This window comes from Mustela erminea, chromosome 11, assembly GCF_009829155.1.
Source record: "Mustela erminea isolate mMusErm1 chromosome 11, mMusErm1.Pri, whole genome shotgun sequence".
Lineage (NCBI taxonomy): Eukaryota > Metazoa > Chordata > Mammalia > Carnivora > Mustelidae > Mustela > Mustela erminea.
The window spans coordinates 6,058,559-6,084,547 of record NC_045624.1 but is presented as its reverse complement, the minus strand read 5'-3'; the positions used below and the strand labels follow the sequence as shown (position 1 = coordinate 6,084,547).

General features: G+C 58.5%; 2 protein-coding genes across 15 annotated transcripts; both read left to right on the top strand.

The window, feature by feature from the left end:
• The first annotated feature begins 143 nt into the window (after positions 1-143).
• Positions 144-6,246, top strand: REPIN1 (replication initiator 1). Of its 7 annotated transcripts, none has more exons than XR_004277097.1 (4): positions 144-510; positions 1,256-1,382; positions 2,742-5,033; positions 6,094-6,246. XR_004277097.1 is itself a non-coding variant. In XM_032305928.1 (3 exons), exons 1-3 carry the CDS (start codon positions 250-252, stop codon positions 4,469-4,471), a joined length of 2,115 nt encoding a protein of 704 aa, XP_032161819.1. In that variant the 5' UTR covers positions 144-249; the 3' UTR covers positions 4,472-5,575. The 7 variants fall into 7 exon arrangements, 5 of the variants coding, with proteins under 5 accessions (XP_032161819.1, XP_032161818.1, XP_032161820.1 ...); XR_004277096.1 differs by lacking the exon at positions 6,094-6,246 and adding an exon at positions 5,255-5,575; XM_032305928.1 differs by lacking the exon at positions 6,094-6,246 and having other exon boundaries at positions 2,745-5,575.
• Positions 6,247-8,387: 2,141 nt separating this feature from the next.
• On the top strand, positions 8,388-25,628 carry ZNF775 (zinc finger protein 775). Of its 8 annotated transcripts, XM_032305932.1 has the most exons (5): positions 8,388-9,204; positions 13,261-13,313; positions 13,351-13,442; positions 18,408-18,477; positions 23,604-25,628. In XM_032305932.1, the coding sequence occupies exons 1-5, from the start codon at positions 9,074-9,076 to the stop codon at positions 25,199-25,201; spliced, it is 1,944 nt and encodes a 647-aa protein (XP_032161823.1). In that variant the 5' UTR covers positions 8,388-9,073; the 3' UTR covers positions 25,202-25,628. The 8 variants fall into 8 exon arrangements, with proteins under 8 accessions (XP_032161823.1, XP_032161827.1, XP_032161828.1 ...); XM_032305936.1 differs by lacking the exons at positions 13,261-13,313; positions 13,351-13,442 and adding an exon at positions 19,111-19,199 and having other exon boundaries at positions 8,389-9,204; XM_032305935.1 differs by lacking the exons at positions 13,261-13,313; positions 13,351-13,442 and having other exon boundaries at positions 8,390-9,204.
• The last annotated feature ends 361 nt before the right edge of the window (positions 25,629-25,989 follow it).

The following is a 25,989-nucleotide window of genomic DNA, read 5'->3' as shown; positions in this document are numbered from 1 at the left end:
GCGGCCGCACCCGCGGACGAGTGGCCCAGGGCGGCGGGCGCCCTCTCGGAGGAAGCCAGCGAGGCCGGGCCCAGCCGAGGCACGGCGGTCCGGCCACGCGGTCGCGCAGGGACGCGCGTCCTCCGTAGGGACAAAGGGTCGGGAAACTTGAGCCGGGCCCGTCCCGGAAAATCCGGGCTGCGGTCGCCATGGCGACGGAGCCGGGATCCGGGCGGCCGCCCCCGGCCCGGCCCGCGAGAGGGCGCTGGGATGGGGGCGCGGAGGGGACGGGCCCCGCCGCCCGCCCCGCCCCGCCCTCCGGCCGCGGCCGCCGGCCCCAGCCCGCGACTGACCCTCGGCAGCTCCTGTAGTCACGTGGCGCTGGGAACCGGCGGGGGGGCTGGGCCCGGGCCTGGCAGTTGTGAACTCGAACCTGCCGCTGTCGCCGCGCGGGGTGGGGAGCGCGGCCGCCGGCGCCGGCGTTCCGGCCTCATGGACGCGCGACGCGCCTCCGCGCACCCCGCCGGAGAGGTTCGTCCCGGGCAGGGCGCTGGGTTCCACAGGGGCCCGAGGCGGGCGGCCCTACCTGCCGGGCGCGTGACTGTGTGTGCGCTGTGTTGGGGGGGGCAGTGCTGGACCGAATGGGGGGGCGAGCCCGCGCACCTGCGCACAGGCTCCGCGAGGTGCGCTCTGCGTGGGGACCCGAAAGGGCCCACTCGGAGTGCGCGGAGCCGTGTGTCCGCGACGTGGACGGGGGACACGCGCGTAAACAAAAGGGGCGTGTGGGGTCTCGGCGACCTTTTGCCATCCAGAGGCGCAAGGGGATTGTGCCGGAGACCTGGACACACTAGCTCGCCCTACGCAGCCCCTTGGGAACCGGGCCTGGAATTCCTGTTGGGAGGAGGGTGGGGGAAGGGGAGCCAGCAGGGATTCCAGAGTTTCTGCCATCGGCCGGCCTTTGGCCATCAGCATGGAGAATTCATGCTGTGACCTTACCCGTGGAGGAAATGACCCCCAAACGCTGTCGTGTACTTCCTTGGTGAAGGGGGCACATTCATTGATTAACCCAGTATCCAGGAAGGTCACTGGGCCGCTCAGGGTGTGGGTCTTGGGTGGGGGAAGGGGTGGTGGCTGGCGAGGACACAAAGATGACTGCCCTGGAGGAGCTCAGAGCCTCATGCGTGTTTTCTCTCCCCTCCCCGCAGGTAAGGCTGGCCTCTCTGCACTCAGAGGTCTGAGCTCTGCCATGGGGGTAGGGGTGTCTTTACTGCTGCAGTTTTCTCTGACATCTGGGGGCTACCAGAGTGTGGGCCGAAGCCGGCACTGCAGCCGCAGAAGTATCCCCAGGAACATCCCCAGGAGGGGCTGGAAACAGCCTCATCTCCAGCTCCACGGTCTCCAGGGTAGAGTCTGGCCTTCTTTGTTGGGTTCCTAAATGGTTCCACAGCCCCAGTACTCAGATCTCCTCATCCTGGAGGAAGGAAGTCACCTGTAGCGGGGAAGGACCCCCTTCCCATACCAGCGTCTTCCCTGTGCTCAGTCTGGCCAAGGGGAATGAGTCATGTCTGAGCTCCTGGAGAGGAGTCCGGCGCTAGGGAATTGAGGATGTGTCTGGAGCTTGTAAGCTGGCAGTGAAGGTCCATTAGGAGGCTCCGCACCACCCACCCCTCAGTGGCTGCAAGAAGCTCTCCTTGAGGAATCTGGGCTCCTGGGCACCGTGGAAGAGTGGAATGTGGGGCAGCCTCTGGTGGGGTTAGGGCATGACCTGGCAGCGGACGGGGATTACAGCCTTGCCCTGGTAATGATCCCTACCACCCGAGGGGAGGCAGGGATCTGGGCCCCCGAGGATAGCCAGCTGTGGGTGTTCCTTGGATTCGGGAGAGCTCTCCTTGCAATGTCCTAATCATGTGTGTGGGTAGAGGAGGGCAGGCAGGCAGAGTGTGGGCACAGTCCGGACAGGCCATGACCTGACCCTTAGCATCTAGCACTCCCCTCCTGTTCCCTAGGAGCGCTGCTGTGTCCTGCTCTCCCGCTTGCACCCTGAGCGACTGAGGTCACAGAGGCCCGGAAGGCTCCCCTGTGGTTTGATCAGAGCCCAGGGGAGAGGATAAATATGATAAAGGCCGTGGGAGTTTCTTTCTGTTGGAACTTTACAAACCCAGGTGCAGAGGCAGGAGCACTGGACTGGGAGTTTAGAAGGCCTGTTCCCCGGTCTGGGTTCTGCTTTGGGTTTACTGTGTCCACTCGGGCAAGCCCCCTCTCTCCTTTTTATGCCTCAGAGTTGCTTCATCTGTCAGACTGGGAGCATCGTGTCTTGTCCTGCCTCACTGTTGCTGGGAAGCTCAAATGTAGCGGCAGGAAATAGAAACGAGCGGGGAGCAGCAGGGAAGCACCTGGGAGAGGCGACCACGTTTTCTGATGAGTCCCAAGGCAGGAATATTTGTCCAGCCGATGCTGGAGTGTTTACTCCATGCCAGACACTGGGTGACTGGCGTGAGGGGGATTCCAAGAAGTGTCAGAGTTCCTCCCTTCTGGTAGTTTCCAGGGTTAGCAAATACTTAGTAAATACTTAAATGCACTTGAAATGGTATCTAGAAGCGCAGGATTGAAATGATGTAGAACAGACAAGGAAACAGAATAGTCCAGATTCAAGGGCTGTAGGAGTTCAGAGGGATGAGCTCCTTTCGGGCCTAGGGTTGGCCAGGGAGGAACCGGGGCAGGGTAAGTTGATCCCCAGAGTGACACTGCTTTTCCACCTTCAGCAGAGGAAGAACCCATGCTGGAACGGCGCTGCAAGGGCCCCCTGGCCATGGGTCCAGCCCAGCCCAAGGTCCCTGGGCCCTCCCAGAAGTTGCCCCAGACCCTGGAGAAGGAGCCCCATGGGCTGAGGTTACAAGGCACTTCCGTGGCCCAGTCGGGCGGCCAAGCCCCCAGTAGGGCCCATCGCTGTGCCCACTGCCGAAGGCACTTCCCGGGCTGGGTGGCCCTGTGGCTTCACAGCCGGCACTGCCAGGCCCGGCTGCCGCTACCCTGTCCTGAATGCGGCCGTCGCTTCCGACACGCGCCCTTCTTGGCCCTGCACTGCCAGGTCCACGCGGCTGCCACCCCAGATCTGGGCTTCGCCTGCCACCTCTGCAGGCAGAGCTTCCGAGGCTGGGTGGCCCTTGTTCTGCATCTGCGAGCACACTCGGCGGCAAAGCGGCCCATCGCGTGTCCTGAATGTGCGAGACGCTTCTGGCGGCCGAAGCAGCTTCGAGCGCACGCGCGGAGGTGCCACCCCCCAGCCCCGGAGGCCCGGCCCTTCATATGCGGCAACTGTGGCCGGAGCTTTGCCCAGTGGGACCAGCTAGTCGCTCACAAGCGGGTTCACGTAGCCGAGGCCCTGGAGGAGGCAGCGGCCAAGGCTCTGGGGCCCCGGCCTAGGGGCCGCCCGGCCGTGACCGCCCCACGGCCTGGCGGAGACGCGGTCGACCGCCCCTTCCAGTGCGCCTGCTGCGGCAAGCGCTTTCGGCACAAGCCCAACTTGATCGCCCACCGCCGCGTGCACACGGGCGAGCGGCCCCACCAGTGCCCGGAATGCGGGAAGCGCTTCACCAATAAGCCCTACCTGACCTCACACCGGCGCATCCACACCGGCGAGAAGCCCTACCCGTGCACGGAGTGCGGCCGCCGCTTCCGCCACAAACCCAACCTGCTGTCCCACAGCAAGATCCACAAGCGGTCCGAAGGGTCGGCCCCGGGCGTCCCCGGCGCGGGGAGCCCCCAGCTTCCGGCCGGCCCCCTGGAGGCCTCGCCTGAGCCCCCCGCCGCCGAGGCCGCGCTGAAACCCGCTCGGGAGCGGGCGCCCGAGCCTCCGCCCGAGGACCCCGGAGCGCCCCCGGCCGCCGCGGCCGCCGCGCCCCCGTCCCTGTTCAGCTGCGAGGACTGCGGCCGGAGCTTCCGGCTGGAGCGCTTCCTGCGGGCGCACCAGCGGCAGCACAGCGGCGAGCGGCCCTTCGCCTGCGCCGAGTGCGGCAAGAACTTCGGCAAGAAGACCCACCTGGTGGCGCACTCCCGGGTGCACTCGGGCGAGCGGCCCTTCGCGTGCGAGGAGTGCGGGCGCCGCTTCTCCCAGGGCAGCCACCTGGCGGCCCACCGGCGCGACCACGCCCCCGAGCGGCCCTTCGTCTGCCCGGACTGCGGCAAGGCCTTCCGCCACAAGCCCTACCTGGCGGCCCACCGGCGCATCCACACCGGCGAGAAGCCCTACGTCTGTCCGGACTGCGGCAAGGCCTTCAGCCAGAAGTCCAACCTGGTGTCCCATCGGCGCATCCACACGGGCGAGCGCCCCTACGCCTGCCCCGACTGCGACCGCAGCTTCAGCCAGAAGTCCAACCTCATCACCCACCGGAAGAGCCACATCCGGGACGGCGCCTTCTGCTGCGCCATCTGTGGCCAGACCTTCGACGACGAGGAGAAGCTCCTGGCCCATCAGAAGAAGCATGACGTCTGAGCGGGCAGGGCTGCGGAGGCCGAGGGGCTGGGGGAGTACCCTGGGCGTCACTGACGGGAGAGTGTTGCCGTGGGCCTGGGCTGCGGGTGGGGGGGCCTGTGTTGCCCTTGGTGGAGGCAGGGGATGGGAGAGCCGCCAGTGAGCTGGGCCCTGCTGGAGAGGGAGGTCCAGCCGTCCCCCCGCCCCCAACCCCCACCCCGGGGCACCAGGAGCGGCTCGCGGAGCACGGGACTCCGGCCTCCAGCAGGTGTGGTGTTTGCTGAGGTTCCGTCCTGACTGTCCCATGCCCTGGAAAAGTAGCAATAGCAGCTCCACCTACCCCTTTGAGCCTTCCTGCTGGAGGGGCCACCAGGGGCCAGGAAGACCCTTCCCCTCTGGTGTAAACGCCTTAATGTCCTCGTCTTTTATTATGAGTTCCTTCAGCTTTTTTTTTTTTGGAAGTAGGTGTGGCGTAGTCCCCTAGTAAATGAGCTCTTGGGAGGAAAAGTGGACCAGCTGGATACACCCGGGAGAACCTGCTGGCCTTGTTAGACGGCACCTGGGGCTTTTCCAGCTTGGAGAGGTGAGGCCGCGCTGCTCTAACCTGTCCCACCCTGTTCCCTACCTCCTGCCCCTGCATAGGCACTGGGGCTCCGAGAGACCCATCTACTGTTAGTGCTCAGCTCTGCTCCCCCTTCCTGAGATCAACGCAGCACCCTCCCATCACTTAGACCATCCCCTGGCTGTCAGCAGCCCCCTGTCCAGGCTTCTGTCTGAACACCCCCAACCCTCCACTCGTTGCAGAGCTCAGCATGGTGGGAAGGACTGCCCCGTTGATCATGGAGGGTCGGCGGACAGGCATAAAGGGGCGAGCTTCCCTTTCTCCATTTCTAGGTCATGGATGCCCAGCCTCTGCTTGAACACTTAGGTGACAGGGAGTCCCCACCTCCTGAGGCCCTGGTTCTATTGTAGGATAATTCTAATTGTTAGAAATTCTTCCTTATAATGAATGGAATCCACTTTCCTGTAATTTCTACCTATTGGGCCTTGTTCTGTTCTCTGGAATGAAACAGAACAACCACTCACCCTTCTTTTCAAACTAGAGAATAAAGATTTGGTTTTAGAGCTGGTGGCTGAGTGTTCCTTGCTCCTGGGAAGCTGTGTAGTTTGAAAGAGAAGCAGGGAGCTCTGCTCTGGGATGGGGGGAGGGTCGAGAGGGGAGGAGGGCAGGGGAGGAGTGCCCCCACCTGAGCTCCTTTGCACCTTACTTCCTGTTCTTTCCCAGGGGAGGCTGGGTGCACCCTGTGGGTGGGGCTAGTTCTGCAGGGACTTAGATTTCTGTGGGGTCAAGTCAGACTGGGCAGGGGCCAGTTATCCGGAGGAAAAGGTCTGATCCGAATGTCCTAGAGTGCCTTCCTGGCTGGCCTGCTGATGCTTCCCTGCGCCGTTTCATACACATCAGAGTGCCTGTTCTTGACGGGTATCCGTAGGCCCTTTTCCTGCCAGTTTTAGTGATTTCTGCATAGATCCAGCTTGTGCACACCATGCATAATAGCCACCACGGTTTATGGGAGCCGCACCATGCAAAGTTTACTTAAGTGATCTCACATAATCTCTGGTTGGGAGGTACTCCTCTTTTACAGATAAAAACATTTGCTCAAGGTCGTGTAACTGGTAATCACCAGAGGCCATTTAAACCCGCGTCTCTTGACTCCTGGACCCTAGGCTCCTAACCACCACTACGTGTTTGCTGGGTGAACAGAGTATGCTGCTGCTTTGGTGAAGATAATTTTTTTTTAAAAAGATTTTATTTATTTATTTGACAGAGATCACAATCAGGCAGGAGGCAGGCAGAGAGAGAGGAGGAAGCAGACTCCCCACTAAGCAGAGAGCCCGATGCAGGCCTCTATCCCAGGACTCTGGGATCATGACCTGAGCCGAAGGCAGAGGCTTCAATCCACTGAGCCACCCAGGTGGAAATAATTATTAAATGCCTACCATGCCTGATGTTGTGATGGCAACTAGGGGTTTACCAAGATGAAACCTTGTCCTTACCTCCAGGAGGCCCAAGTCTGGACATATATGTGCACACAAATAATGAGCAGAGGGAGGGAGATGGGGGTGAGTGGCTCGAGCAGGATGGAAGCAGATAGCTTCCAAGTTTCATATTGGTTGAAGCCACTTCAAGCCTTCATGGAGCCACTTAAGAACCTCTATATTGGGGCGCCTGGGTGGTTCAGTGGGTTAAAGCCTCTTCCTTTGGCTCAGGTCATGATCCCAGGGTCCTGGGATCGAGCCCCACATCGGGCTCTCTGCTCTGCGGGGAGCCTGCTTCCCCCTCTCTCTTTGCCTGCCTCTCTGCCTACTTGTGATCTCTGTCTGTCAAATAAATAAATAAAATCTTAAAACCCTCTATAGTTAATGGCAAATTATCTTTCAGAGACTAGAAGCATTGACTCAAGAAAGCCACACATCAGTATGTCTCTTTAAGAGACCCCAGGGATTCAAGGGAAAGAAAGCAATGTTTTTGGGGGGGGCAGGCAGGTAGGTCAAGGTCTGGGGCTGATGAGCAGGGAGCACGAGCCAGGTCCTCCGGCATCTAAGGTTTGTACTTGGGGGTTGGGAAAAAGGATAAGGACGAAGGAATCTGACCAGGGTTTCTGACTGTGAAAGATGACCGTTGGAGGAAGTGCTTGGGGGGTGGGGAAGGCTGGCATTGGGTGTCCATTCGTTCTGTGCTGCACCTGCTTTTGGGCAGAGATGGTGAGGAGAGGTCCAAAGTTCAGGGGAAGTCACTGAAGTGGCCTTGAGGGGGCTGGTCAAGCTGGGACAGAGTGAACTTGTCCATGGGTCCTTCCTGGGTCCCTCAGAGGACCTGGTGGATCCCAAGTCCTTGCTCAGCATGGCACACGCTGACAGCAGTCTTGAGGGAGGAACCGCTCAGGCTGGAGGGGTCAGAGTTCTGCTGACAGGAGCCACACTTCTGAAGTGTCCAGGTTTCCCCCCCCCGCCCACTTTTTTAATACAATTACAAGAAGTCAATTATCTTGTCAAAATTTAATAATGCAGACATATATTTCTTAAATGCCGAAGTCTTTCATTCTCCCCATCCCCAGCCCGTTCTGTCTTTTCTTTTTTCTTAATGTAAATCGGATCCCAGATGTGCTTCATTCTTTCCGTCCTTGAAACACCCTTGGTCATAAAATGCCAGTCTGGAGGAAATCTTTCACTCTGTAGAGGAAACATGCCCAAGACAAGTGGGTTTTCTCACTCATGACCAGTGACAGATCTGGGACCAGAACACCGGAATTCCACACGCCTTTGGTAAACCTCCAGTAGGTATTCTAGAAAATAAAGAGATGGACCGGATTCTTGAAAAAGTTGATGGCCTAGTGGTATCTGGCCTCTGTGTAGGCTTTTATACTTTACACATATTTCTATAGACAACAGAACCAGTTTGGGTCCTGCAAAAGTCAGGAAAGGTAAGTATGTAACTAGGAAATTACTCTTTTACAGATAAGTCAAAGTCCAGAGACAGAAAAACTGCACAAAACTTAGTGGCAAACCGGACAGAATCTCAGTCCGACAGTGTCTATTGTCCTGAAGCCAAACAATAGCTGGGCCACGGCAATGCCCAGGAGACAGCTACTGATTCACTAGAACGAGGCCCACCAGCTGCACAGTCGATGTCTCAGGGAGAGAGAGGCCAGCTCTGTCTTTATCAACCCCCAGTCCCAAAGGCAGTTTCTCAGCAGCTCCAGAGAGAATCCTGCCAGTGGGAGCTGACCCAGCGGGCTGGAGGGAGCAGTGTGAGGAACCTTGTTGGCATAAAGAACATTTGGTTCCAATTAGTGCGGGTAGAAGAGAAAATTCTCTTTTCCGGAGGTCTCCAGGAGCAGTCAAGACCCTCCCTGGAGTGTCCCCTGCTGGGACACTCCACCCAGGAACGTGACCTCTTCAGACCGCTGTTTCCTGACAAGAAAGCGAGGGGGGTGGGTGTAACGAGGTCTCGGCGTGTCTCTCTCATAGAGACCCCAGGATCGTTGATCCGGCGCTCACTACGTGCCCGGCGCCGCGCGCGGTGCGGACGGCGATTTCTCTCGGGTCGCGCGAGATCCGTACAACAGCTTCTCACCCTAACACCTGGTGTACCAAGTGCCACCATGTCTCATGCACACTCGAGTGTGAGCGCCAGAGCGGGCTTCGTGCGTCCTGTCCTCCCGGATCCCGGCACCAAGAGCGGTGCGGGCGCGTCCTGAGTCGGACGGAGAGTTGCGGAACGACGGGATCCATCTGAGCGCGCGTCCGCGGGGCCAGAGCCGGAGGGAGCGCGCGGCGGAGGGAGGGGAAGTACGGGGTGCCGCGGCGCTGTCCGGTCACCAGCACGCCGCCTCGCCCTCACCCCTCCGTCCCTCGGAGCCCTGGACTCCACTCGCGCGCCAGCAGCCAAAGCGTTAACGCCGCGCGGAGCCCCCCCGCGAGGCTCCGCGGGCGGCGGGGTCAGCCCGCCCACCAGGGCTATTGGCTCAGGAGAACAAAGGGGCCGCCCCGCGGGCTTCTCCGATAGGGCGGAGCTGGTCATCTGAGCGGCGCGGCCAATCAGACCGCGGGACGGCCCCGGGGATGGCTAAGCCCGCTAGCCAATCAGGGGCAGGCGCCCGCCCCGCCTGTCCCGGGACTGGCGGGGCCGGAGAGCCCAGTGCCCAAGTCGCCCCGGGGTGGCAGTTCCCGTTAACCTTAACCACAAAGTCAAGGTATTTATTCCCGTCCCCTCCCTCCGAGTCCCTCCGAATCCGGGCGGGAGGGGCGTGCGGAGGGACGGACCGTGCTGTGGGGCCAGCGCCCGGCCCGCTCCTCCCGCGCTGCCTCCACCCACCCTCGGGCTGGCGGCGGCCTCGGGGGGTCTCGGGGTCCCCTGAGCTCCTGGCGCTGCGGCCCCGAACTTTCCCGACCCCCACAGAGCCCCTGGGGAAAGGAGCCCGGGTCGTGCGTGGGAGGGGGCTGCAGGCCGGGGCAGAGAGCAGGAGGGGGCCTGTGAGAGCGGGAGGGACGGGGTGGTGAGCGGAGGGCTTGACCCCTGGTCCCTTCGGGCGCGTTCTGCCCAAGCGCTGTCCCTGTGTTCGGGGCTGTGTCGGCTGTGTCGGCTGTGTCGGAGAGACCGAGCTTTTGAAGGGCAGGAACCCCAGGGCTCGCCGCACGGTGACACAGAGTAGCTGCTTAATAAATGATTCAGTGAGGGGCCATGAAGATTGCGAGGGCGAACAATGAGGGGGAAGCACCACCGAAATTGGAAGTGCGTGTGCGTGTGCGTGTGTTGGGGGAACTCCATTCCAGGAGAATGGGCACAGGAGTCAAGACCTCAGTGGGGGTGGGGGTGGGAGCTGGGGGCTCCTCCTAAAGGGGGAGGCTAACAGAGATGCTGCCTCCTCCCGTCCTTTGGGCTGGGCGGAGCCTGGAGTGTGTCGGGGTCAGTCAGACCTGGGGCTGGGTGTGGTCAGAGCCCAGGACCTTGAGACCGGCTCACGTCCAGGTTACACGGCTAGCGGTTCTTTTTGGGGTCCCCGGGTTCATCTGTAAAATGAAGAGATTAGAGGGTATTAGTCTCCCTTCAACTCTAAGGTTCCATGATTCTGTGCTTCTAATCCGTTTTGGACTTAAATTTCTGTATTGTGTTTCTTTACTAAAATTTTTGTTAATGGTTTACAACACATGGGACCTTGGGTTGGGTGTTGGGGAGAAAGAAATACTCCATGTTAAGCTGTTTACCGTCTTGCTGCGGAGACACATAAAGTATTTTTATCCCATGTACGTGGTATCAGGCTGGGTGGGTACACAGGTCAAACAGAAGGGCCCCTAACTGAGCCTGGCATATCCAAAAAAGGCTTCCTGCACAGAGCGGTCCCTGATCTAGGCTGGCCAGAGGAGAGCTGGGCAAGAGTATTCCAAGACTGGTCATAGGCCAGCCAAGATGCTGCAAGGTCAGAGAGTCACGTGTTGGGACAAGGGGGAGCTGGGAGGCAGGAGAAGCGAGCAGAGGCGGGTTCTAAATGGTCTTGCCAAGAAATTTCTAGCTGAACCTGAAAGTGCTGGGGACCCACTGGGAAGTATTTTGAGCAAAGTAGTAACATGGCCTCATTGTAATTTGGGGGAAATTGCTTTGAGTTCTGGGTGATGAATGGATTATGGAGGGGCAAGATAAGCTATAAAAACTGGTACAGTCTATGGGCAAGAAGAAGTGAGGCCTGAACTGGATGGGGGGAGGGCAGTGGGAGATCTTGGAGGAATTAAAAACAGCTCTGGTACAGCCTTCCCCAGGTGTGCACTGGGACAGTTGTATTCTGGACAGTGAGAGGGGGTGGTGGATTTGAGAGGCCTGATGAAGACCACTGTCCCCCTGGGAGAGGCATGGGGTACCCAGGACAAAGTTCTGAACTTGGTGCTGGTGCCCCAACCCCATGCACCTGCCCCCTGCCCCGCATGAGGGTTAAGCTGAGGAATCCAAGATTTCCTAGTGCAGCAATGGCTGGGAGGGAGGAGTGTGGTCAGAGTGTGCAGAAGGAGACCTCAGTCCGACTCTTTATGAGGCAAGGGGGATCACCTCTGGGCTTTGCTTTCCTCATCTGGCAAGCGGGGGGTTTGGGGGCAGGACATTCCTTACCCGTTCTAAGCTCTAAGGCGTTGGAAAGTGTTTATGAATGAGAAGGTGACATCTGTTCAAAGTGTTGTCAGCAGTTAGTTTCATGTCTTGCCTTCAGATCGGGTCATAGGGGTCCCCAGGCCCTGGTAGGCTCTTGAGTCTTGGACCTTGGGGCTGAGGAGTGTGCGTGCTGCTCTTTCCTCTAAAGGGAGACGGGGGAGCAGAGCCTGGGGATGTGGAGGCCACTGGTGAGGGACAGGTACAGGGCTAGGGAGGGGAGGTGGGGCAGTCGTAGCAAAGGGTGAATGTTGGATGCGTGGAGGCAGAAGTGCTGGAAAGAGGTGCCTCGGAGATGGGCCTGGGGTTACGTCGTGGACCTCTGGGAGGGGGGCAGGCATGACAGGATAAAGCAGCTGCCCCCACTGTCGGTGGACCTGGTTCCCAGCTGATGCCGGTGAAAGCAGCCTGAGGTCATTGAACTGGGCTGTTCTTACCAGGGCAACCCTGAGGTACAGTTCTTATAATGTGGGCGGCAGGGCGGGGGTGACCTAGAAGTAATTCGTCTTGCACTTTGTGAATGTTTCCCACTGTTTTCCCTGCTTGCTTGAGAGCACAGGTCTATCCGAAGGAATATGTGTTAGTATTTTCCAAATAATAATTTTGAGAATTTCTGTGGAATGATGGCCCGTCCTTGCCACTCGCTCCTCTGACCCCTGTCCTAGGACTGAGGGCCGCAGTGTTTGGGAGACCGAGGTCTAAAGGTGCTGGAGCAGAAGGGGCAGAAGGGGCAGGGCTTGGAAGAAGGGCCGTAGCGGGAGGTGCGCGGGACCCCTGGTCCAGTGCTGGGTGCCATCTGGGGGAAGCCGGAGAAGACGGAGGCGTTCTGCGGGAGCTGGGCAGGTGAGGGGAGAGGAAGATGGGGTGGAGGCCCTGGAGGGGGTGGGGAGTCCTTTGGGAGGCCCAGAAGGACCTTGGGCATGCTCATGCTTGGGTGAGGGGAGAAGGTGGGCCTCTAGGTGGTGGCGGCAACACTTCCCTGGTCTGAGCTAGGGCCTCTGGGCCTGCTTGTTTGTCTGTGGGCCCAGGGGCCATGTGAGATGGGAAGCAGGTCTCCTGGGGCCCCGGTGGCAGCTGCATTGTGTTTCTGATAACATTTTAAAGCCACTTGTATGTGTGTCCTCAACAAGAGGAAGGTTGGAGGTCTGGTATGTCCAGGGGCATGACAGAGGACAGACTGCCTCCTTCCCCTCCGTGAAGCTGAGACTTTGAGCCTTAGGCCAGCAGAAGCGTCCAGAGCTTCAAGTCCAGCCCCCCTGCCTGGCGCTCAGGGCCCCCAGCCTCCAGCCCTACTTCCCTTACCACCGTCCACTCAGCCCCCTCCACTCCTGCCCTGTTAGGCACATGCATGTAGCCCAGACTCCCGCCTCCCAGGGCTGTTGAGGGTCCAGTGACCTATACAGGGAGGGGTGTGTGGTCTTGAGATGGTCCCAACAGGAAAGTCCACACACACCCTCTTCCTCCTGCCAGGCCCGCTCACATCGGGGAGCAGAGTTTGGGGTGACTGTGTAGGTGCTGGGGGCCTCTGAAGATTCCAAAACAGCTGGGGCACTTAACAGGTGGTGACTGTCCCTCGATCATACCGCCTCGCTTCTTGGAGCAGGGGCCAGCTGGGGGTGTAGCGGAGTCCCGTGCAGATGCACGCTCCCGCGTTCACGGGCGCACCGCTTGTGTCATGCTCCTATGGCTCGTGCCTGCACGCGCTGGTGTCTGTAGGTCTGCACGCGGGTCTGTGGGTTTCTGAAGGTCTCAGCTTCTCTGTACTTTACATACAGTTTTGCAGCTCTTCCCTTATGTAGGAGCCTCTCTTGTGTTTTTGCCGCTCTGAACCTTGCTTTCCTTAGCTGTGTTAGATGTTAGCTAAGATTGTTTCCGGATGTGTCTGTGTATTTAGCGTTCACCCCCATTTCTCCTCAGATGCCCATCCCCGCGTACTGTACCTGAAACACCACTGACAGTGACTGCAGTTGGATTCCCAGTGGAAAACACCATCCCCCTGTCCCTAGATGGTTGTCATCAGTGACCAAGGACGGGGGCCAAAGGAGCCCTCCCTTCCCGCCTCCACTCACTCACTCATTCACTCATTCATTCATTCATTCATTCATTCATTCAACAGATACACCTTGGAGATGGCGCAGTTCGTTTCCAGACCCCTGCAGGAAAGCAAATCAAGTGGATTTTGATTTCCACTGGTGGTTTCCAGACCCCTGCGCTAAAGCGAATCAAGTGGATCTTGGGTTTCTCGATGCATGCGAGTTTTATTTACACGATACAGTATCTGCTGCGTGTGCGACAGCTGTATGTCTACACCGACAACGTACATGCCTTCGTTAAAAAATACTTCATTGCCCGAACGTGCTGTCCATCATCTGGCCTTTCCGCAGGTCATAATCGCTGATCACAGATCCCCCTAGCAAATATGGTAATGACAAAAATGTTTGGAATAGTGTGAGAATTACCAAAATGTGACACAGTGACAGGAAGTGAGCAAAGGCTGTCGGGAAAAATCGTGCTCCACGCAGACTGGCCACAAACCTTCAGTCTGTAAAAAAAAAATGCAGCATTTGTGAAGTGAAGAAAGCCGGGTGTGGTTGTGAACGGAGCAAGGCCCCTGTCTGCCTGGAGCCCATGGTCAAGCTCAGTGCCATAGCATGGGGCTTCAGGAACCTAGGAATGTCCTCGGCTGTCCTTGCGGGAGCTCGGGCTCCGTGAGGCCGTTGAGCGTGCTTGAAATGCTGCCAGGAGTGATGGAGAATCTGAATTTAAAAGTTAACTTACGTAAATTTGAATAATCAAGTGTGGATAGAAAACAAGGGAAGGGTTGTCCCATACTTTTAGGAGGCGACATGGTCCCCAAGAAGGAACTCTGGTGGGGCCAGGTTGACCCCAGTTTGGTTCTGGCTCTCTTTCTTACCAGCTGTGTGACCTGGGGCAAATGGTTTAACTCTGGGCGCCGTGGTTCCTCAGCCAGAGTTGGTTGTGAAGGAGGAAATGGGCGATGCTTGCTAAGTGTTTGGTGCGCAGTGGCTAGGGACCCTCTCCCTGTCCGTACGGGGGTCTTGGCTGAGCACCCTTCTTTCCATGGCCAAGTCAATATCAAGATCTCAGGGCTGTCCCCCGTGCCCCTCAGTAAGTGAGGTTAGGAGCAGCAGAACCTGGGCCCCTAGGGAGCACTCTGAGAGCACCCCTCACTGGGGTCAAGCCTGAGTGGGGCCACCCAGTTACAAATGCTGTCCTGAGCCACAGTCTCGAGTCTGGGTCCCTGGGCATCTGACCTGTGTGAGCCAGCGCCGTGGGGTCAGGGCAAGGAGATGGGAAGCAGGGGCTGCCTGCAGGGAACCAGGAACTCCCAAGGAAAGAAAGTGGGGAGTGGGCCAGGCAGATTAGAGCGATTAGAGCCTGGGGGGTGGGGGACGGGAGGCGGGGGGATGGGCCATGCGCTGTGGACAAGATGGGGTCAGACCAGCTGAGGGGCCGGAAAGATGTGGCTAATGGAAAGGTGAGCCATTCAGGACGCACGGCAGCCTCGCTAGTGTGGCACAGGCGGTCAGCTCGACGTGGAAGGAGCACTTGGGGCAGAGGACCCCCTGCCTGAGGTTTCCTGTGGGGGCAAGGCGGCTGCTGGTGTAGGGGTGCAGCGGTGGCTGTTGAGGACCTGGGTGTGGGGCTGGTGGGAGCTCGTGGCTGAGGAGGGCCTGCGAGCTGGGCCTGTGGGCCGTGTTTTGGGATGATGCTACCCCTCCCAGCCTCAGCTCCTGGTGGGGGCATGGGGCCAGTCCCCGCTCTGCCAGTGACAAAGGACACATGAGGTGACATCCGCTTCCCCTGCCCCGCCTGCGGCCTGCTCTGTGAAGGTCGTGCGCAGCTGGTGGAAAGTTCCAGGGGCCTGTGGTTGGGAGGGTGTTGGGGGACAGGAATGCGTCCCTGTGCTGCCCCTCCTGTCTGTGGCCTTTCTCTTCGGCCCAGCTGCCGTCTGCTCCCCGCCCTGCCCCCAGGATTCTGCTGGGAGCAAAGCCGCTTTGTTACCTTCCCCTGCCCCCAGACCTTACCACCTGCTGCGGGCACAGTCCTCCCTTTGTGCACGCGGAGAGGTTTGCCAGCAGCTGCCCCACCCGCCCCCCAGCCCCTCTCAGAGGGGGCTCACACCCCAACTGCAGCCTCACCGGGGAGGGCAGGCCCAGGCCCAGAGCCAGGTGCCGGGAAGGGGGAAGTGACCAGGGCCTTGTCCCAAGACCTAGCCCCTGTGTGTTTCCCACCCTCCGTAGAACTTGCTGGGCCAGGAGTGGAGAGGTCGCTGGAGACGGGGGTGAGAGGCCAGGCAGCCTTCCGAGACTCAGTGTGGGCATCGCGGGGGAGCCGGCTCGGCCCTGTTGCCTTCTGTGTCGGCGGGGGCGTTCTACTGGGCAGCCTGCGTGCCAGGCCACGTCGGGGGAGCCAGGGTCAGGGGGGCGGTGAGTGGCAGCCAGAAGGGGCCTGCAGGACAGCGTAGAGGGCAGAGGCAGAAGAGGGTCGCCTGGCTGACCTGCAGACACGTGGCCACACGTAGACACTCCCCTCTGTTCAGCTTTCTCCGGGTTTTTACCTGTAGGACACCTGCTGGCCCGTCTTCTAGAGGCATCCCGCCTGAGCACACAGTGGGAGGTGCCCTCAAGACATGCGGGCCTGCTCCCGTGCCTGTCCTCGGTGCCTCTTCTGTCCCCGGCCCTCTCATTTCTTACTTCTTCTCCTGGGGCCCATGGGGGTCCCCTCCCCTCTGTTCCCATTCCTGTGCTGACTGGGACCACCCTGAGCCCTGGTGTGGTGGGGACAGAATACCCAGGGACACAGGGAGCTGCTCTGTAGCTTGCTGTGAATTACTCACCGGGAACTGAAGCCTTCCTGCCACCGGAGCTGACTTACAGGTCGTACTAATACCCCTGGGAGGACAGAATGGACCAAGTAGGACCCATCTGATTGGGCTCAAGAGGCCCCTTGTTGTGTTGTGTGGGTGTTTTGTGAATAAGGTCAAGGCCCTACCCTCTGTCCTCACCCTGAACTGTGGCCCCAGTCCTCTGGACCCTCTGAGTTTTCCTGAATTAAGTAGCCTCCCCCTTCGCCAGTCCTTTGACCCTCTTCAGGACGACATCGAATCTCCAGTGGGAGAGAGGCCACCCCAAGGTGTGGGACACACAGTAACCTGGCTGGAAGAGGTGGCGCCGGTGCCCTCCTGCTGGGTCTTGCCCTCCCCTCTTCTCCTGCCTGCTTTTTCTCTGCACCACGAGCAGCTTTTAGCCTCTGTAAGAAGCCGCAGTAGGGGTGCACAGCAGACCCCTGGTGGGGAAATAGAAAACAAAATCTCCTGCCAACTCTGAAAAGCTCCCCACAAAAGGAGGAGAGAAAGAGAAGTTTTTTGTTTTTTATTTTTGTTTAAATCAAATAAGTAGGAAAGCAGATAGAAATGCGCACAAGAGATTAGGAAAGCAGGAGGAGGTCCCCGGCCGCCAGCCCCCCACCCAGTGACACAGCCCAGCGGACCAGACACAGCCTGCCACCAGATAGAGCGGAACTCGTCCTCAAGCAAGAGGACTCCCCGATGGCACCATTTGTGACCCGGAGTGCATCCTCAACGCACCAGGCCACAGGGTGGCCGCCGTGTTTGCTAACTGCCTTTCTCCCAAGGAGCAGTGCGGTGTCCTATGCTTACGACGGGAGATGGAGCCAGGAAGTTGCCCCATGGAAGTCAGCACCCACCCCACCCCCGCCACTGGGTCACCCTCTCCCTTGGTGTTTACAGTTCAAGGAGGCCTGGGTTCTAAAACTGGCAAGAGGCTTGTGTAGCTTTTGAAAAGCTTTCCATGCCTCTCTCAAAGGGGCAGAGAGAAATTCACGATGACAACTTTTCTCAAGTAAATGCTCTAAAAGAAAGGGTCAGAGTTTCTTTCCCTCTGTCCCCAGGGAAAACGATTTCTCTCTTTTTAAAATTCATATTTGCCCTCATGCCCTGATCTTGGTAGGGCCTAGATTCCTGGCGTGGGTCCCTGCACACACCGCCCCCCCCCCAAAGTGGCTGTTGGAAGGGAACCTGGGAAGGGGGGGATGCCCTTGGGATGGGGTTTCCTGAGGGCCTGAGGTGGAGAGCAAGAGCAGACGGCTTTCTTCGGGGTGGCCGGGCAGAGAGCCCTGAGGGACCTGGAGGAGCCCCTTGGTAGCAGCAGGGGGAGCTGAGCACCTGGGCTGGGGGCAACACGGGCCGCGGATCCTCACTTGGGCCTTGGCGAGTGTGGGCACGAGGGGGTCCAGGTGTGTGGAACAACCTCAGGAGAGGCAGCCCACGGCACCAAGTGCAGAAAATGATGCCCCTGCCCCCCCGGCCAGTTCAGGTCAGCGGGCCAAGCGGCCAGGCCGCACACCAGCGCCGGAAGCGTCCTCAGGGCGGGGGCTGTGTCCCAGGCCGGGGCGTTCCGCAGTGAGATGGCAGGAGGTGCGCAGACAAGTACGTACTGCGTCAGGTGGCGAAAAGCGTGGCAGCAGAATACGAAGTGGGGTTAGGGTTGTGACAGGAAGGGCCACTCGGAGGAGGTGGCACTGGGGCAGAGACTGAAAGGCGAGGGCCAGGCAGGGATCTGGGGAAGAGCCTGGGCCCCCCCAGCTGACCTGTTCGGGACAATGAGCCAGTTAGGACGCGTCCAAAACCTTGAACATTAAAACAAGGGAAAAAGGTGAGCCCCGGATGGATGAACTCTTCCCTGGGGTCCCCCAGATGGCCTGGGTGTGATCTTGCTTGCAGTAGGGACCGGTGCGGACCTTGAAGGACCTTGAAGGACCTTGAAGGCAGAGACAGCCCTGCCTTTCCGGGCATCTCCACGACCACTCAGGCGGGTCTCCAGGCTTAGCTGGGGTGCATCTGTCACACACATACCCCCCCCGCACCCTCCCCTCCCCCGATGATGTTGAGCCCTCAGGCCTGAGGCTGTGGTCTGGGAGTTGGAAGAGCTGGGGCCTCCTGGGCACCACCATTCCGCTGCCTCTGTGACTCGAGGCATGTCAGGGGCCCTCCCTGGCCTCAGTTTCGTCCTCCTAAAATGGGAATAATGCCTGTTTGACCTGCCTTGCAGGTATGTGTGCAAGTTTACAAAAGCCCCGCACTTCCGACCAAGGTCGGGGACAGAGAAGCTCTTGATAAAGAGGGAAAATGTTCTGTGAGATGGCGGGGGGAGGTGGGGGGACATTTGGTCCTTGTCCCACTGGCCAGCTCTCCTTCCTCTGCCCCCTTCTCCCCCACAGATAGCAAGGCAAGCGCTGGTGCCCGGGAGGCCTCTGCCGATGGAGTGTGGCCTGGCTGGTGTGAGCACAGGTAAGGGAGTCCAGGGACAGGTGGGATCCCGCTGCGGCCTCCCCTGCCAGGCCCATCTTCCCCGCCCTGTCCCCTGTCCTCCCCCTGAGTGTGAGGTGCTGCCCTCACTAGGAGCCTGTGCACTGCTGAATTGCAGAGCGGGACTAGGAGGTAGAAGGTCGTGTCGAAGAAAGCAAAGAAGACAGACTTCGGAAGCTGAGAAAATGACCAAAGGCCATGGGGCTTCGCTAGGCAGAGGGTGTGCGTACACCTGTGCAGAAAGCCAGGCCAGGAGGGCAAGGGAGGCGTTTGCTAACTGTGGGCGGTCACGCTGAGCTAACACTGAAAACCAGACCTCTGGGTAAGACGGTCCCTGTTGGGTTTTGATCAGGAAAGTGCCTTCGGTTTAGACCATGGAAGCTTCCTGGGGTCTCTCTGAGTTCATGGGCCGTGGGGAGGAAACTGCCAGGCAGGTGCTGCTGTGAGCAGACAGGCCTGTGCTCTGGGCACGAGGCCCCCCAGCCCCCAGCATCGCCGGCCCCCGCAGAACCCTGCTGCCGGAAGGCTCTGGGCCTGGGAGCGGGGCAGCCCGTCCCTGGGAATGCCGCCCCTTGGGTCAATGACTCTGGTTTCTTTACTTCCCCGCCCCTCCAGGGGCCTTGTCCCATGGACCCCAGAGCCCCAGCCTTCCCAGAATAACCACCACAACGAACCCAAGATGGAGACAAGCATCAGGCAGTAGGGTAACAAAGGAACGAGTCATCCAGCTCGGCGGGGGCGGCCAAGACATGGACACCGCGCATCCTGGGGGCCGGGTCCTGACAAGGACTTCAGGGAGCATAGTCACCCCACTTCCCAGGCCAGCTCCCCACCACTGCCATGTCAGTTTGAAACCTGGGAACCCCCAGGGTATGTGTATGAGAGAGCAAGAGAGGCTGATGTTACCATAATTACAGTAAAACCGAGGGCGGGTGGTTCCAGACGTTTTGGCAGAAGGAACCTTTTCCCATGGAAACACAAGTAGACTCCTGGTTCAGGCATGAGAGATGGGGTCAGCCAGGGCCCTCTTCCCCACCTCTGGCAGCTTCTAAGTTGCTCTGGGGTCTTAGAGAGGAGGTGGAGGAACACCAGCTTTGACCCTAGAGGATGGAGGCAGCGGGGTCCTGGGCGCCTCTGGGGTCTCAGCCACGTTCTTGCCAGCTCCGGGCCTTCCGCCGCTCCCAGCACCTGCGGCCAGCCTTCCCGAGGGAGGGAGGGACTCTCTCTGGATGGCCAAATTTTTCAGATAATTATGAGCTTACCTCTTTTAAGCACCTTTTAATTTCTATTTATTTTATGTGTGTTTTCTTATTGTGATGAAATATACACAATGTGAAATTGACCATTTAAACCAAGTTTTAGTGCAGGAGCCAGTGGTATAAGTACTTTCACATGATTGTGCAAGCACCACCATAATCTCCAGGACATTTCCATCGCCCCAGACACTGTCACCATTGAGCAGTGGCTCCCCATTGAGCACCTTTGTGTTTTATCTGAACCATTTAGAATTTTTTTTTTAATTTTATTTATTTATTTGACAGAGAGAGAGGGGGAAGCAGGCTATGTGCTAAGCAGAGAGCCCAATGCAGGGCTCGATCCCAGAACCCTGAGATCATGACCTGAGTCGAAGGCAGAGGCTCAACCCACTGAGCCACCCAGGTGCCCCACCATTTATAATTTTTAAAAAAATTATCCTTTTTATAATGACAGAGGAGCCAAACCTATGTTTTAGGACTCCTTCAGCAGGCAGGCCAAGGTCTCTTTTCCTTGTGTTAATACCTGAGCCCTGAGGGAAGGTATCCCTAAGGACCGAAGTCCCTGTGCACACGTGTCAGAGGGGCCTACACACACACAACCCAGTCACTTGTGTCTGCTCTGGGCCTGATGGCAGTGGACAGGAATGTTCTCTGGGCTTTCAGCCAGGCCCATCTTTCTGGCTAGAGATGGCGAGCCTTCCCAGCCATCAGTCACCATGATGAGCATCAAGGTCAGGTTTAATCAGAGCAAGGCAGTGACTTTTGTGGGGTTCCGGGACATAATTGGGAGCCTGTCACTTCGGGACAGCGATGCCCCACTTACCTGAGTATATTTTGGGTTCACTACCTGACTGCTAGTGTGGACACCTAGCCCGTTAAGTACTTTCTCTGGCCAACATTTCAGGGCATCTAAAACCCGCTGATAGTCAAGTACCCTCATTACAGTTGGGTATTCAATTCCTGCCAATGTGCAGTTTGAATCACCACTTTGATCTTCAGATGGTGACTCCTGCTAAAGTGATTTCTCACAACCAAGCACCTGGAGAGGCCTCCGGGGGTCGTTTTGCCGGGAGGAAAACTGGCCCCTCACAGGTACTTCTGAGCCCCCACCCTGCCACCCCATCCCCGTGGCCACCCCATCTTCTAATGTGTCCTCGTGGTGGCTGGTGAGGCTGTGGAGGGGTGGCTGGGCTCTTTGGCCCCGGGACCTGCCAGGTTCTAAGTGAGGTTTTCTTTTTATTTCTTAAAACATTTTGAAGATTTTAAAATTCTAATATTTGAATATTCTCAAAAAATTTGAACAATGCAGATATTAAGATTTTAAACTTCTAATATTTGAATATCCTCATACAAATTCAAACAGCGCAGATAAAGTGGGGGTCCCCCTGGCTTCTCTCATCTAGCCTTATCGGCCCTATCGCCTGCAGGGCACCCACCGCCGGGCTTCCGTGTGGGTTGTCTCGAGTGCGCCTGTGTCTGTACATGGAGAGCCAGCGTGTTATTTTTCATAAATTGGGTCAGACGACTGATCGTTGTTTTTCAGTTTTTTTTAGTTTGTTTTAACATGTTTTGGGAATCTTCACATCCATGTATGTATGGCTCTTTGGCATTTTTCTTTTAATCCCTTGCCCTTGGGCTATAATATCTGCTGGGGTTTCTAGTCTAGGTTCTGTGTCCGCCTAAGAGAGTTTCCTCATAGGCCTGGTTTGCTGAGAACTTACTTCTTCCTCCCTCTAGCCCTTCTTCCTTCTCTCCCCCCAGAAATGTTGGAGTTGATCATGCAACATTTTTACATGGATTGAGATTGTGTCAGGTTTTTCCTGTTTAGAAAGTCAATGTCATGAACATATTGAGCCATCTTTGCTTTCCTGGGTAAGAGCCCAGCAAGGTCATCTGTTGTTCTTTTAATGCTGCTGAACTTGCTTTGCCAATGTTTTGGCTTGTTTGTTTTTGGTGTCTGCTTTCAAAGCTAAACCTATAATTTCCTGCCTGCTCTGCCCTTGTCTTGTTGACACTGGATCGCACTAGCTTGTGGGCCCCCCTCCTTCCCCACAGTCACTGTAAGCTTGGGCTAATGCTTCCCTTGGAGTTTTAGTAAAAACTGTTCTTTTTTCTTTTTTTTTAAAGACTTTATTTATTCATTTGACAGACAGACATCACAAGTAGGTAGAGAGGCAGGCAGAGAGAGAGGAGGAAGCAGGCTCCCCAACAGAGAGCCCCCTGCGGGGCTCCATCCCAGGACCCTGGGATCATGACCTGAGCGGAAGGCAGAGGCTTTAACCCACTGAGCCACCCAGGTGCCCCTGTAAAAGCTGTTCTTATACTTAAGGGGCTTCTTACCCATTTTTGAGGTAAAAGGTTAACTTTCTTTTCTCTCTCTCTCTTAGGACTTTTCTTTCTTTTATCCCCCCTCTTCTTGAGTTAGTTTTGTTAATTTATATGGTCTCACAGAATCATCCATTTTATACAGATTCTTCAAATTCATACAACATTTATGCATTAGTATTTTACGATTTTCAGAATCCTTTTTATATCTCTATGTTTCCTTTACCCTGTAGTCTCTGCATTTATCTATTAATTTCTTCTTCCTACCTCCCTTGGGTTTATTTTGTTGTCTTTTGAATACCAGAATTAAGTTTCTCTTTTTGTTCCCAACTGTTTCATTTCACCTACTTTTTACTAAATGTAAACTTTTTGTTGAAGTATAACACGGAAAAGTGCACAGGTGACAAGCTTTATACGTTCATATAAAGAGAACATGTGCGTGAAACCAGCACCCAGATTGAGTGGGGGAACAATGGGGCCCATGGGTAGCTCTATGGGTTAAGCTTCTGATTGTTGATTGCGGCCCAGGTCCTGATCTCAGAGTGGTGAGATAGAGCCCTGAATCCTGCTCTGTGGAGCCTGTGTAAGATTCTCGACCTCTCCCTCTGCCTCCGCCCTCCACTGCTGGGCTCTCTCTTGCTTAAAAAAATGAAAACAAAAACACTGCCAGATCCCCCGAGGCCTCCAACCACAGCACTGCATCTAGGCCAGCCGTTGTCTTGACTTCTAACTCCTCCGTTAGTTTCGGCAGCTTTTAACCTTCCTACAAATCCTACAATCTGTCTGTTGTGCCTGTCGCAGGCCTCTCCCATCACGGTGTGGGGCGGTGAGAAAGGGGGACAAAGCACCCCAGTAGAACCGAGCTCGCTTTGAGAGGTAGGTTCGCGGTAGTGGGTGGGGGCATTCCTGAGACTGAAGTGCGCGGGGCTTAGTTAGGGCAGGACAGCACCTCTTCTGGGTGCTCCGACCTTTCCGACCTGCTTTCTTGTTTGTTGAAAAAAGGTGGAGTTGCCTAACAGCCAAGGTGGAGGAGGGTTAGGCGCTGGGCCCGGTGGCTGCTGCCACAGCGAGCGTGGCCGCGAAGTGGGTCGTGGTCACCCCACCGTGGGGGCACTGGCCATGCACTCGCTCACCAAGCTCCCGGTGCATGGATTCTTTTAGAAAAAGAATGAGAAGCTTTGAAGCATGGCCGTTTTCTGCTTGTTCCTGGGTTGGAAGACCTTCCCTGCATCTTGGGGTCTCCTGGTGGAAAAGGTGGGGTGGGGGTGTGGCCTTGGAACAGCAGCTTCTCTTCCTTTCTGGCACTTTTCCTTCAGCACATCCCAAGCAGCCTTTCTCTGTCCTTTCTACCATCCCTGCTCTCCTCCCTCTGCCCCGTCGCGTCCTCCCACACTCTCTTCCGCATCCTTTCCTCCCACCGCATTTTCTCATTCATTCATTCATTCATTCATTCCCGGCACTTCCTTCCCTGCAGCCCAGGGGGCAGTGAATGACTCTCCCCGCCCTTTCTCCCTTTGCCTCTGGCAGGAGATGGGCTGGTGATGAAGATCAAGCAGGAGAAGCCAGAGTGGTTGCTGCAGACGCTGGGGCCGCAGGCCGTGCTTTCCGAGAAGGATAAAGAAAACATCTTCCGGCAGCAGCATCGGGGCCTCCCGCCATGCCAGACCATGGGGAAGCCTCGGGCCTTGGGGGGACAGGAGGAGACTGGGGGTCCACGGTGGGCCCCTCCCGCTGAGCAGGCCGCGGGGCTGGCAAGCCGGGCTCTTCCTGCCGGCGAGGGTCACTTCGTGTGCCTGGACTGCGGGAAGAGGTTCAGCTGGTGGTCGTCGCTGAAGATCCACCAGCGCACCCACACCGGGGAGAAGCCGTACCCGTGCGGCAAGTGTGGCAAGAGCTTCAGCCAGAAGCCCAACCTGGCACGCCACCAGCGGCACCACACGGGCGAGCGGCCCTTCTGCTGCCCCGAGTGCGCGAGGCGTTTTAGCCAGAAGCAGCACCTGCTCAAGCACCAGAAGACCCACTCGCGGCCCGCCACCCACTCGTGCCCCGAGTGCGCGCGCTGCTTCCGCCACCAGGTGGGCCTCCGCATCCACCAGCGCGCGCACGCCCGGGACCGCCAGGGCGCCCGCGCGGGGCTGCAGGAGTTGCTGCGGGACGCCGCCGCCCGTCGGGGCTGTCGCCTGCGGCCCGGGCCGCCGCGGGGCCGCCCCGAGTGGGCCTGGCTGGGGCTCTGCCAGGGCTGGTGGCGCCAGGCGGGGGCCCGGGCCGCGATCGCCGCCGCCGCGGGGACAGGCGAGCAGCGCCAGTTCATCTGCAATGAGTGCGGCAAGAGCTTCACGTGGTGGTCGTCCCTGAACATCCACCAGCGCATCCACACGGGCGAGCGGCCCTACCCGTGCCCGGAGTGCGGCCGCCGCTTCAGCCAGAAGCCCAACCTCACGCGCCACTTGCGCAACCACACGGGCGAGCGGCCGCACCCCTGTCCGCACTGCGGCCGCAGCTTCCGCCAGAAGCAGCACCTGCTCAAGCACCAGCGCACGCACCTGCCCGGCGCCCAGGCGGCGCGCTGCCCCAGCTGCGGCCAGAGCTGCCCGAGCCGCGCCGCGCTGCGGGCCCACCAGCGCGCACACGCCGCCCCCGCCGCCCCCGCCACCGAGCCGCCGCTCCCCGGGCCCGCCTTGCGGGACGCGGCGCCACACTCCGAGCCGCCGCCCGAAGCGCCCTCGGGCCTGTCGGCGCCGCCACAGCCGTCGCGGGACCCCCAGCCGGCCCGGGGTCCGGGGGGTGTGCCTTGGGGCCGGGCGCGGGCCGGCCTGAGCGCGCCGGGCGAGCCTCGCCAGTTCATCTGCAACGAGTGCGGCAAGAGCTTCTCGTGGTGGTCGGCGCTCACCATCCACCGGCGCATCCACACCGGCGAGCGGCCCTACCCGTGCCCGGAGTGCGGCCGCCGCTTCAGCCAGAAGCCCAACCTGACGCGCCACCGGCGCAACCACACGGGCGAGCGGCCCTACCTGTGCCCCGCGTGTGGCCGTGGCTTCAGCCAGAAGCAGCACCTGCTCAAGCACCAGCGCGTGCACCGCGGCGCCCTGGCGCCCACCGCCGGCGCCAAGGATCAGGCGCATTAGTGCGCAAGGCGCAGTGGATACGCGGTGGGGACGGGAGGGCATGTTGGAGGGGCCGCGGGGGCCACTAATGGCGGTTTTTACAACCCTCGGGGGTAGAACCCGGTGAAAGAGTGATTTCCTCAAGGCGCTGAAGGCTAGAGGACAGAATTCCAGAAGCATCCCCAAGGGGACAGCCCCAGGCGGGGCTGAGGAAGGAGGTAGGATGATACAGATCTCACTCTGGAGCCTGGATGTGGCCCTCGGTCCCTCAGACGTGGAACCCAGTCCTCAGACCCCAGTGAGGGTGAGGGGGCTGTGAGGGCTCTGGGAGAGGCTCCCCAGACTGTCTCATGCAGGCAGTCCACCGCCAGAGGACAGGCTCCAGGGGGAGTCTTAACAGACTGATGGCAAGGATGGAAGCCAGTGGTGGTGGCTGAGGCGGGCCGAGCATAGTCCCAGTACCAAGGACAATGCCCGGCACTTAATGGCCATTCACTGTGTATTTTTGGAGAGAGTGAATGGTTCCCTGGTCGTCCTTCGCCACGAGTGCCCCAAAGCCCAGGGTGCTGTCATAGCGGGCCGGTCCTTGGGCCTGTATGCCTGTGGTGGTCCTGTGGAGCGTAAGAGGGGCAGTGGCAGCTGAGGCTTGGTAACTTGGGAGGGCCCTGCAGCAGGAAAGAGCCCCATGTGCTGCTCCGACTTAGCAGCCCAGGGGAGCTCCCCACGGCCGTCGCTGACTTGGGTCTTTATCAATGCCAGTGTTGCAGAAGAGAAAAATGAAGGATTGACTGTCTCACGTGGTCTCCTTG

Bases quoted from the DNA above. Each gene is read 5' to 3' on its own strand.
- REPIN1 (XM_032305927.1), top strand. From the start codon at position 250: ATGGGGGCGCGGAGGGGACGGGCCCCGCCGCCCGCCCCGCCCCGCCCT. The intron at 511-1,255 runs GTTCGTCCCGGG...TTACTGCTGCAG, and splicing joins CCGCGCACCCCGCCGGAGAG to TTTTCTCTGACATCTGGGGG. The intron at 1,383-2,741 runs GTAGAGTCTGGC...TTCCACCTTCAG, and splicing joins CCAGCTCCACGGTCTCCAGG to CAGAGGAAGAACCCATGCTG.
- ZNF775 (XM_032305932.1), top strand. From the start codon at position 9,074: ATGGCTAAGCCCGCTAGCCAATCAGGGGCAGGCGCCCGCCCCGCCTGT. The intron at 9,205-13,260 runs GTATTTATTCCC...TTCATTCAACAG, and splicing joins ACCTTAACCACAAAGTCAAG to ATACACCTTGGAGATGGCGC. The intron at 13,314-13,350 runs CAAGTGGATTTT...GGTTTCCAGACC, and splicing joins ACCCCTGCAGGAAAGCAAAT to CCTGCGCTAAAGCGAATCAA.